The following is a 12,389-nucleotide window of genomic DNA, read 5'->3' on the forward strand; positions in this document are numbered from 1 at the left end:
ATCCTGCAGTTCCATGAATGCTCAGCTCTGCCTCCCTTTCGACTACACTCCAGGAGCCTGCAAGATCTTCTCTCCCCACATCTCTCTCTTTCCCCTCTCTCATTCCTGCGCTTACTCTCCTCTGTCACCATCTGTCACAACTGCGTTCTCACACCCCCTCATTTCCCCCTTTTTTCCTCCCGTCTCATTTTCTCCCTCCCTCCCTCCTCTCTCCCTCTCTCTCCCCTTATGCTCTTTCTCTCCATCATAATCACTATGTCACTCCCCCTCATTCCTTCCTCATTCTCCCTCTCTCAATCTCTCTCTCTCAACCATTCATTCTCCCTCATCCTCGCCCCACACCTCCTCCCCTGTCGCTCCCCTCGGAACCTCTTCCGATTGGCTGGTGGCACCATTCCCAGGAGTAATTGACACACCGCTTGATCTACCTAACCCTGCGAGAAACAACAAGCGCTTCCCCCCCCCCCTTCAGCAGAAGGAGAGCTGGAGGGGCGGGGGGACCGTCCGGCTGGGCTCCCACTCAGCAAACGCTGCAAGACTGCCTGCCTTCTTACCTGCAGCAGCCCTGGAGAGACCAGGTGCAAAAGTATCAGCAGCAGCAGGGAAGCAGATGTAGGAGCGCAGGGGCCTGAGCAGGGATGCCACCTCTCCAGCAGAAGCAGAAGGAAGGGGAGATAACCAGGTATCTCAAAGGAAGTTGGGGGGGGGGGGAGAGAGAGATGTTAAAAAGCATTACGGATTCTGGATTTATACCAACTCAGGAATTGAAATATTTTTGTCTTTTCCCCTCCCCAAGAGGAATTAATAAGAATACTAAGCATCGTCCTGGAGTGTGAAGGCAGATATCCATTATTTTGATACGTGAGTATTGGGCAAACTTGCCTCCTGATTCTGCTTATATTCCCCCAAATTCTGTTGCATGCAAAAGTTTTCTTTGGGCACCTGTATCATTGAAGCTCCCTGCTGTGTTGCACCCCTCCCCCCGCCCCAGATCTCCAGGGGATATACAGGTTTTAAAAAACATTTGTCTATTGAGTCCAAGTAGGAAGGGAAGGCAAGCGGCAGGGTCTAACAGGCTGGGCGGCAGAGCTGCCTATCTTCAGATTCATCACTGCCTTGTGTTCTCCTGCTGGGTCTGTCCAGGGCACCCACCTGTTGTCTTCCATTTCACACTTTGGTTGCCGTTTGCAATCTGCAACTGTTTGTTCCAGAACAAACTTTGGTGGAGTTGTTGCAGAGTAATTGGGATGAAGATTGCAGTCTTGGACTGTAAATCTTTTGGAGCGGATAGAGACAAGCTGTACTCAGTGGCGTGGCATGTCTTTGCTTGGGTCTGGGGCTACTTGACACTCCTGTAAACATTAAGAGGGAAATGTGCAACAAGTAGTACACACACACACACACACACACACACACACACACCTGGAATTCTGGATGTGGTAATGATAGCATGCAGATTTGAACTATGGGTCATTTTAGATGGGGTCCTCATAAGGAAAGTTTCTACATCTGCAGGCACACGCAACTCTTTTTAAAATCTTTGGTTCTGTTTGGAGGTTGTTTTTGCCATGTTGGTTTTTAAAAATAACCCAAACTGATTACTAGGCAGGTAGAAGTCTTTGTGATCTCCTCTCCCATCCTTAATGCAAGACAATTTTGAATAAACCTATTTCTCCATACAGTATAAGTAAAAGTCAACACGGCCTCCTTTCAGGAGAGATGGCATTCTTACTTGCAGGGTCCTGGCCTGCCCTCCTATCCTCTTCATTGCTAGATTGACAAAATGATAAAGAGAGCTTTCATTTCCGAAAGGCTGATTGACATGTTGAACCGATGCACAAAATGGAGCCCAACAACTGAACATGTGGGGAATTTATGAATGTGCATATCTGAAACAACTATCGCCAAAATAAGACTGAGGTTCTGTTGGATTAGACACTGCACATACGTAATTTACTGCTCGAAGACCTTACAGAATAAAAGTGAGTCTGCACTAGTGAGTTAACACAGGTCAGGTCTGGTGGGAGTGACCTGCAAAGCACATCTCATCGGTGTCATTTTGGAATTTCCATCGGCTGACTTTTTTTTGCACAATACAATGCACAGTCATTACTAATTCCTGAATTGGGATCCAAATGTCTTTCCTTGAGGCTGTGCTTCTGTTTGGAGGATGTTGCCTTTTCCTAGCACCCAAACAATAGTATTTTTTTCTGAGAGGATAACGTCAACTCCCTCCCCCAGTTTAGTCCAATCTATTCCAGTTGGGGGGGGGGCTGTCTAGAGTAATGGCTGTGTGAGGATCACCCATCAGTGACGGAGCATTGCCATGCCACCAGGAGTGGAGAGACCCAGCCCTCATCTTCCTCGTCTTCTCACCACATTGTTAGCTTGCAATTCCTAAACATGGATGCATTTATTTAAGTGCCATATTGCTGGACCATTCGTCCAAGGTTGGCTTCACACTTCCACATCATGTCAGGAACACTTATCTGAAACACTTAAAACAAGTTATTCACACTGTGTTGAGCCAAAATTCGGACTCAAGCTTTGAGCAAATGGCCTCTGGAAATTCTGCACCAAATTTGTGGTAAGAGAAATTGGGAAAGACAGACCATTTCACAAAGTTTCTCCATATGGGAGGATGGGGAAGATAAATTCTCCAACAGTTTCCCAGGGATGGGGCAGTAGAACAGCTTTGTTCTCCCCTGCCCCCCACTGGGTTTCCCTCCCCACCTGGCCACCATTTTGCACCCTCCTCAGTGCCCCAGACCTAGCATCATTCCAGGGTGCTGTGCCAGGGTGTGGGAATGGCAGCTGCCACAAAGAGGCTAAACTAAAACTAAAATTTCTGAATGGCGGCAAATATTCCAGAAAAATTCTGCAAAGTGGCCCTTTGGGGTTAAGGGGGGGATATCAGAAATTTATAGAAAGAAATGTATTTGGCAAACCTTTAGTTCACCTCTAGCTAGAGAATTCATTTAGCCTTGTTTCTTTGTTTTTGTATTACTTTTTTTTTATATAAAAAATGGTTAAAAGACCATGAAATATCAGGGTGAGCTTTCCATCCACATTATTCTTCACCTACTTCCTTGCTTTAGCTCTCCCCACAGCACCCCCATTCCCAGCTGGACTTCCAGGGCTGTTCCTGGAACTCCTGAAAGTCTCTTTAGGTATGTGCTCCTAGATCTGCATGATCCAGCCCAAGATCAGATCCACCCCTGGAAATCTGGTTTCATTACCTGCATTTCAGGGTCATCCTCACTTCTGCAACTGTGGAACTGCTCTCATAGCTAGAAAAGTCTCCTTTCTCGTGTTTCATCAATAGCTACCTCCAGTTCAGCTGGTATAGAGAAGGATTTTCCTCCTTCAATTCATTGTATGAAGAGCCTTGCTAGATCAGAACAATCTCCCGTCCAATCACCGTTCTCACAGTGGCCAGACACATACTTCCTGGGAAACCCACAAGCAAGACGTGAGCTCAGTAGCATTTTCCTGCTTGTGGTCCCCAGCAACTGAAATTCACATGCAGACTCTCTCTAATACTGGAGGTAGTATATATTCATCCTGGCTAGTAGCCATTGATAGCATTATCGCCAGTGCTCCCCACCCCGCCCCTAGAAAAATAGGTGCTGGTACTCATCACCATGAAGTTGTTGCAGTAAGTGCCACACTTTTTAACAACAAAAGAGAGAGGTGCCGGTACTGCGTACCCTTTTAACACCCCTGAAAAAAGCACTGATTATTGCCCACTAATTTGAGTTTTCCATTTTTAAAGCTGCCAATGTCGGCAGCCATCACTGCATCTTAAGGTAGAAAGTTCTATAGTGGATGTCATGAGCCAGAGACATGCCTAGGGGTCAGCGATGAAATAACACAGTGTCAGTACAGTTAACTCTTTATTCTGAGAAACCCAAACAGCTCAGACCTAGGGATTTCAATAATAATAATAATAATAATAATAATAATAATAATAATAATAATAATAAATTTATACCCTAACCATCTGGTTGGGCTTCCCCAGCCACTCTGGGCAGCTCCCAACAGAATACTAAAAACACAATAAAACATCAAACATTAAAAACTTCCCTAAACAGGGCCACTTTCAGACGTCTTCTAAAAGTCAAATGGTTGTTCATTTCCTTGAGATCTGATCAGAGGGCGTTCCACAGGATGGACGCCACTACCAAGAAAGCCCTCTGCCTGGTTCCCTGTAACCTCACTTTTCACAGGGAGGGAACTACTAGAAGGCCCTCCGAGCTGGACCTCAGTGTCCGGGCTGAACGATGGGGGTGGAGACGCTCCTTTGGGTATACTGGACTGAGGCCATTTAGGACTGTAAAGGTCAGCACCAACACTTTGAATTGTGCTTGGAAACATTCTGGGAGCCAATGAAGGACTTTTCAGGACTGGTGTTATATGGTCTCAGCGGCCGCTCTTCCCAGTAGGGCTTGCCGCAGTTGTGGGGACTGAAGGTCCTCATCTTTCCACCCACAATATTTTATTCAAGTTGGCACCCTTGCTCAGACCACTTTGCCCCTGGCCCTCCCCACCACTGAAATGTACACACACACACACACACACACACACACACACACACACACACACACCCAAAGGGAATGTGGCTCTTGGCTCTTACAATAGAATGCCGTTCTGGAGCTTTATATACAGATCTGGCATCAAATGAAGGCAAAAGGAAACCTAGTGAAGATGTAAAGGGATAACCAGGACCACAAGGCATCTCATTTTGCCCCAGCTAATTCTCACCTCTGCAGTGAAGCTCTCTGCCCACCCCAGGCTGTCTCATGGCAACAGCTTTGGCTTCCCATCCACTGGCGCTACCCATGCCTGCAAGAATAATAGGTATTTGGATGGGTGAAAACAGCAGAAAGGAAATAATCATAAGGATAACGAGGGGAATTAGAAGCAGAAAAGAGCTCATTAGTCCTCCCTCTCATTAAACAATGAGTTCTGGCCTTTGTCTAACATAGTATCAAGAGACCCTGATGGTGGGGCTTCATTGGAAAATTAGTGATTTCACTGTGTATTGCAATCATTTATTCAAATGACCTGGGAGGTGAAATCAGGCGTCTGGGGAAGGTGGAAGAGCTCTTAATGGAGGGTGATACTGAACAGGAGTACTTGAGAGCCCTGTGGCAAATTCAGATAATAATAAGGGGTTTTGAATGCCCAAAGTTTGAATAATGAAGGGTCTCATAAAGGGTCTCCGGTAAAGGGAAGTATTATATTTCTGGATTCTCGGCTTTACTTGATTCAATTTATTCTCTCAAAACAATTCATCTCCTGGATCTGCAGCAGTTCCATCCAAGTAATATAATTGTAGAAATTCAGGCAGAAGGCCTGGTGGTTTGTTTCATTGGAGCACTGGATGCAGAAATGTCATCAAGGACATAAGGATGATATGTCAACACATTTAGAGGAGGGATTGGTGCTTATTAACAGGATGTTTGAGGAAGGTTCCCTGTTGCCAGGACTGGCTCTACCATTAGGCAGAATGGGAAAGCAGCTGGTTTTGAGTGACATGAAGGCGTAGCAAATGGTTAGTGAATTGATTATTGTAGTACTTTTGCAGCAAAGGGATGGTAAAGGCACTTGTGGAATTTTCTGTCTTAGGTACCCAAATGTCTTGACCAGCTTTGGGTAATAAACACTTTGACTTTGGAGGCAGCAAAATGTATTGGGTTGCCCCTACCCATCGTTGAATCCTGGAAGCCAAGACCTAAGTTTGAAGCAAGTAGTCTTTGGGGAGAAAACCCCAGCCGAAATTTAACATTGCAATACAAGCATCTTCAGGATTTTCTGTAAGCATATGAGTGTCATTTTTCATGCAAAAGCCTGATAGCTGCTGTCCTTCCCCTTTTTCTGTCATGGAGACAAAGGTTTTCCAAGGGTTCAGCAAGAAACATGGTTGAAGTTCCTCTACATAGGAACAACCACCGCTTTCTAGAGTTGACAAAAGTTTTAAATGAGGCCTGTGGACAACTGCATAGTGGACAACCATAGTCTACCTATCAATGTTCCTTGGATGATTACAGTGCAACAGAGAACTTAGCTTAACAGGGGCCTTTATTATATGGTATAATGAACATAATGATTAATCCAGCCATGTGCCAGGGTGTCATAGTAACAGGCTAAAAGGTGCAGGTTAAATGACCTAGCAATAGATTGTTCAGTGAGAATGCAGTAACAGCAAATGCATGTCCAGCTGAAAGGGCTTCCTCCATTCAGAGACCAGTTCTTCAAGATCTCCCCCTTAAGGTGTTTGCAGCTTTGGATTTGGGTTCACATTTTCAGTAAGAATCTTTGACAAGTCAAGTATGGAGTTCTCTCCCCAGGGAGGTTCTTATCACTCCTTCATTATATATATTTAGTTGCCAAGTGAAAATGTTCCTCTTCACCCAGACCTTGGGCTGATTAATATTCTACAGCCTTCTAAATCTGTTATGGGACAGGGGGGTTATTTTTTCATTATGTTTTTGTTCTATTTATTTGTGCTTTTATCCCGTATTTGTATCTTGTGACTACCCTGGAGAGCCAGTGTGGTGTAGTGGTTAAGAGCGGTAGACTCGTAATCTGGTGAACCGGGTTTGCGTCTCCGCTCCTCCACATGCAGCTGCTGGATGACCTTGGGCTAGTCACACTTCTTTGAAGTCTCTTTGCCCCACTCACCTCAAAGAGTGTTTGTTGTGGGAGAGGAAGGGAACGGAGAATGTTAGCTGCTTTGAGACTCCTTCGGGTGGTAATAAAGCGAGATATCAAATCCAAACTCTTCTTCTTCTACCCTGAGATCTTCGGGTGAAGGGTGGTATATAAATTTAATTAAATTATTATTATTATTATTATTATTATTATTATTATTATTATTATTATTAAATGAACTGAAGCTAAATATGCATTTGAGTCTGAGCCATTTGTAGAATGCACCATTTTATATCCAATATGGGTCCCGGTCACTTAATCTGACCAATTAATCAGATTTTAGATCTCTCCCATTTTCCATAACTGTCCAATCGCCCAATCATTCCTAAGAACCACCTTTTCCCTTGTGACACAGTGAAGATGGAGATGGTCTCACTTTTCTGAGCAGCCTTATGGTCCCTGCATGCTTCCATTTCCTTTCCCATCCTTGGAAATTTCCCTGCTAGTTTTAGTTCTTGGCCATGCCATGCCATGACAGGAGAACTGGGGACACAAGTTAGCAGCCCCTGAGCCAAATCTCTTCCCTCCTGCCATTGTCAACCTTTGAGGCAATACAGAAATGCCAACAAGTACTGGGGCACTGATATTTGGCAGCAGGCCACTTGAGGCCATAGTGCAACTGCTTAACGCTAGTCTCCAGCAAAACTATTTGTTTAATTAATTTATTTCATAAAATTTATATGCTGCTAGGTTAAAAAAACACACAACAGAAAACAAACCCTCAATGCTTTCCCCCCTTGGATTATAGCTTTGGTTTATTTCCACAAATCTTTTTTTAAAAGTTTATGTTTGAAGGCAGAATTTTCTTTAAAATATTATTTTTATTGGTTTAGGCCAGGCATCCCCAAACTGTGGCCCTCCAGATGTTTTGTCCTACAACTCCCATGATCCCTAGCTAACAGGGGAAGATGGGAATTGTAGTCGAAAACATCTGGAGGGCCAAAGTTTGGGGATGCCTGGTTTAGGCTATATAGACCTAAACACTGAAAGACAAAGCTTTGGCATGCACTCAGATAGGAGGCATTTGAGTCCCTCGTAAGACACTTTAGGCATGATCCAGCCAAAGTTAAGTCCATCTAAGAAGCAGAACATTGAAAGGTGGAAGTTTACAGTCTGGTGATCATCATAATCAATGGGGACTTCTTTGTGTACCTTTCTGTACAAAAGGAGCACAAGCCACTCAGCTGTAAAATCTGGAATCTCCATTAACTTCTGTGCTCCTCTTCATGCCCCAGCAAAATGAATGGAGTTTGTAAAGTGGACTTTCCCCCCATTTCTCTCTCCAGTGCTACCATTTGCTATAAGATGCATTATAAGCTCTCTCTCCCCCCTCCCTGTTCTTCCCAAATGCAGACCCCTTCCGACTGATCCAGTGGGATAATCACCTCACTCTTCTGCCATGGACAATTTCAACTTCACCACCACACTGGCTTCCTGGGAAGAAAATTCAACAGCCAACTGGGCAGCCCCTGTTTCCGGGAACCTATCCCAAGCTTCCAGGCTCAGCCTGGATGTCAGTGGTGTCCTCATCCCTCTGGTTTACCTCATCGTCTGCGTGGTGGGACTAGCCGGAAACTCCCTGGTCATCTATGTGGTTTTGTGCCATTCCGTGAGCGAATCGGTGACCAACGTCTACATCTTCAACTTGGCGCTGGCTGATGAACTCTTCATGTTTGGCCTGCCCTTCTTGGCTGCACAAAATGCCTTGTCCTATTGGCCTTTCGGTTCCTTCATGTGCCGGCTAGTGATGGCCGTGGATGCTATAAACCAGTTCACTAGTATTTTCTGCCTGACCGTAATGAGTGTGGACCGCTACCTGGCGGTAGTGCACCCAGTGAAATCGTCAAAATGGCGGACGGCACGTGTGGCCAAGGCAGTCAGTGCCACTGTTTGGGTGCTCTCTTCCGTGGTTGTACTGCCTGTGGTTGTGTTTTCAGATGTCCCCCAGGGCATGAGCACATGCCACATTCAGTGGCCCGAGCCGGCTTCAGTCTGGAAAGCAGGCTTCATTGTCTACACAGCCACTCTTGGCTTCTTTGGGCCTCTGCTGGTCATCTGCCTGTGTTACCTGCTTATTGTTGTCAAGGTTCGGTCGTCGGGCAGAAAGGTGAGAGCGCTGACGGCCAAGCGCAAGCGCTCCGAGCGGAGAGTCACACGCATGGTGGTTGCCGTCGTCGCGGTCTTTGTCCTCTGCTGGCTGCCTTTCTATGTGCTCAACATCGTCAATGTCATTTGGACTTTGCCCGAGGAGCCATCTCTCTTTGGCGTCTACTTCCTTGTCGTGGTCTTGCCCTATGCTAACAGCTGTGCCAACCCCATAATCTATGGCTTCCTCTCGTACCGCTTCAAGCAGGGTTTCCGCAGGGCTCTCCTCAGACCCTCCCGCCGAGTGCAGAACCAAGAAATTGCAGCAGCAGCAACCACGGGTGGTAAGGTGGAGGAAGAGGAAGAGGAAGAGGACGAAATGGAGGCAGAAGCAAGTGAGGTCAGCAAGATTGCCCAAAACGGCAATGGCATGCAAGAGTGCGCCCCCATCAGTGGGGCAGGGGGGAGCAGTGAACAGAAGCCACTGCCAGAGGAGCCTGGGATCTCTGAGAAGCCCAGTATCATGAACATTAGCTACTTATAGTGACTCTTTCTCTCTCTGAAACACCCTGGCAGTGACTCATTTGGAATAACAAACGGAAGGATCATTCATAATGCAAGGGATTCCTAAAAAACAGAAAGCCTGAGAGGGATGTGGGCAGATAAATACCCGCTTTTGAACAGTAAAGCCAGACCTAACAACCAGAGTGGTGGGTAGAGCAAAGGCCTGCCCTGTGGAACGCCCTCCCATCAGATGTCAAAGAGAAAAACAGCTACCAGATTTTTAGAAGACATCTGAAGGCAGCCCTGTTTAGGGAGGCTTTTAATGTTTAATAGATTATTTTATTTCATTTTTCTGTTGGAAGCCGCCCAGAGTGGCTGGGGAAACCCAGCCAGATGGGCGGGGTATAAATAATAAATTATTATTATTATTATTATTATTATTATTATTATTATTATTATTATTATTATTAAATTGGAGGAAAAGGAAGATATGGGGAAGGGCCTAAGCATTTGATTTTCATACAGAAGGTCCCAGGTTCAGTTTGCAGCATCTTCCAGGCAAAGCTGGAATGTCCCATGCCTAAAACTCTGGGGTACTGACCGAGATGGACCTCATGGTCTGACTCAGTATTTGGCACCTTTCCATGTGCTCCCACTAACAAAATGATGGGAGTGGGTGGCACTGTGGTCTAAACCACTGAGCCTCTTGGGCCTGATGATCGAAAGGTCAGTGGTTTGAATCCACACAACGGGGTGAGCTCCCATTGCTCTGTCCCAGCTCCTACCAACCTAGCGGTTTAAAAGCACACCAGTGCAAGTAGATAAATAGGTACTGCTGTGGCAGGAAAGTAAATGACATTTCTATGCACTCTGGTTTCCATCACAGTGTTCCGTTGCACCAGAAGCAGTTTAGTCATGCTGGCCACATGACCCGGGAAGCTGTCTGTGGACAAACACCGGCTCCCTCGGCCTGAAAGCGAGATGAGCGCCGCAACCCCATAATCGCCTTTGATTGGACTTAACTGTCCAGGGGTCCTTTACTAACAGGGGCATTTTACTAACAAAATCCTTTAAAAGCCATTCCAGAATCTCTTTTTTTTAAAAAGGATCTGTGATTACTAAGGAAACGTCCCAGAAAATAGGCAGTATACTTGAAAAGCAAGGTCTGTTGGACAAGAATGTAGGACAAGACTTAAGTCTTTGGAGAGTCAGTGTAATATAGTGGCTAAGAAGTGCAGTGTGATTGTATGCCTATTTACACATCACCATATTCAGTGGCGCTTACTCCCAAGGGAGTATTCATAGGATTACAGCCTGAGTTATGGACCAGAAAGTCCCTGATTTAAATCTCATTTCCTCTCTGCTAGTATTGTCCCCATACCACTGACTGGAGCACTGAGAACAGTCTTGGCACCCCATTCTGCCACACGGGTATCCTAACCTACCTTCCAAGGTTGTTGTAAGGATTACTGACTGAAGGAACCAGAGGTGCCGGCTTCTGAAGGAGAATGGCAGGACTGACGTTGAATGTGGTGGCAGCGCAGCTTCAGTGGCTCCTCCTCCTCCTTCCGCCTCTGGCAGGCGGCTGCTTCAACCCTCCCTCCCAGCTGCAGGAGGGAGAAGGAGCCAGCCTCTGAAGCTGTGCTCTGCTTGGCTCTACGCTTGACCTCCTCCACTGCTTTTGAACATGGGGGGGAGGCCCTGGTCCCCTCCCAAAAATATGGGGGTGGTGGCTCGGTCCCTATGGGATGGCGCCCCTGTAAGGAATGTATGTGAAGTGCAATGAATGCTCTGAAATTCTCTCTTTTTTATAAAACAAAAGACTAGTATTGTGATTATTCTCGCTGCACTTTGCTCTGTGACATATGGCGAGGTTATTAAGCACAGTGGAAGGTGTCTTGTTTGTGGTGTGCCCTCGTGGGTGAGCAGGGAAGGTGGCAGGAAAAAAGAGTTTCTTTCTATGAAATGCTGCCACTTATACCCACCCTTTCTGACAAGTAACCACTTCCTCAGGAAGCAAATACAATAAACTTTTTTCCCTCCAGAGGTATTGGCTTCCATTTCTCATTGCTGCCTTTTATGTTTGCAAAACTGTTGATCTTCAGAATTCTCCTAAATGTGTTGTCCCTAACTTTAGGATCTGTGGTGGTTTCTCGGTGGGAAAGGGCGCAGAGGAGAAATGCTTTGGGAATATTCGCAACAGAGCCATGATCGCTGCATAATGCTCCATTGCCAGAGGATCTCTCCATTGCCTCTGTATACCAGTTCCTGGGAATCACAAGCAGGGAAAGTCCTTCTGCACCTGGGTCCTTCTTGCTGGCTTCACCCTGAGGCAACTGGTTGACCATTGTGAAGACAAGATGCTGGGCTAGGTGGGGCTTTGCGATACGATACGATAATCTTTATTGTCATTGTCCCATGAAGAACAACAAAATTGAAAATCTACATCAAACAACCATCAGCCTACTATCCAAAAATGCATATCGACTCGCTACCCCTCCCACCTCTACATAATTAACCCCTTAAAAAACCTTTAAAAACCTCTAATACCCCTCCTGATTTGCCCCCTAAAACTCTGATACCCCACAACTGAATACAGACCCTCCCTCACAGACTGCCTTTCGCTGCGTTCAAAACCAAAATCGCTCTTGGATAGAAGCTATTTCTCAGGCGGCTAGTCCTGGTCTTTATGACCCTGTATCTTCTTCCAGAAGGCAGAAGGTGAAAGAGATCATTTCCGGGGTGTACACTATCCTGCACAATATCTGCAGCTTTTTTATAGCACCTGGAGGCATAGATTTGATCCAAAGTGGGAAGAGTGCACCCAATTATCCTCTCCGCAGTCTTTATGACCCTGGACAGCGCTGTTCTTCCCCCAACCGTGCAACTCCCAAACCACACACCAGACCATAGGTTTGACCTGATCCAGCAGAGCTCTCCTGGTGTTCTGATGCTCACATTGCCATCTTCCCCCTCCCCAAGTAGCGGCCTTTAAAAGCTAAATGGCAATCCAAAAAACCGAACAGATTAAGAGAGCTTTGTGAAGACAGGCACACTCCAACGCTTCCAAGATCTCACCATTC

The 12,389-nt window shown here is 46.0% G+C and overlaps 1 protein-coding gene across 1 annotated transcript; it reads left to right on the forward strand.

Moving 5' to 3' along the window:
- Positions 1 to 741: 741 nt before the first annotated feature.
- On the forward strand, positions 742 to 9,682 carry SSTR3 (somatostatin receptor 3). Its single transcript, XM_035128054.2, has 2 exons — positions 742 to 861; positions 8,071 to 9,682. Exon 2 carries the CDS (start codon positions 8,117 to 8,119, stop codon positions 9,344 to 9,346), a length of 1,230 nt encoding a protein of 409 aa, XP_034983945.1. The 5' UTR covers positions 742 to 861; positions 8,071 to 8,116; the 3' UTR covers positions 9,347 to 9,682.
- The last annotated feature ends 2,707 nt before the right edge of the window (positions 9,683 to 12,389 follow it).

This window comes from Zootoca vivipara, chromosome 10 (assembly GCF_963506605.1).
Source record: "Zootoca vivipara chromosome 10, rZooViv1.1, whole genome shotgun sequence".
Taxonomy (NCBI): Eukaryota; Metazoa; Chordata; class Lepidosauria; order Squamata; family Lacertidae; genus Zootoca; species Zootoca vivipara.

Coding starts and splice junctions, on each gene's coding strand:
- SSTR3 (XM_035128054.2), top strand. CDS start 8,117: ATGGACAATTTCAACTTCACCACCACACTGGCTTCCTGGGAAGAAAAT.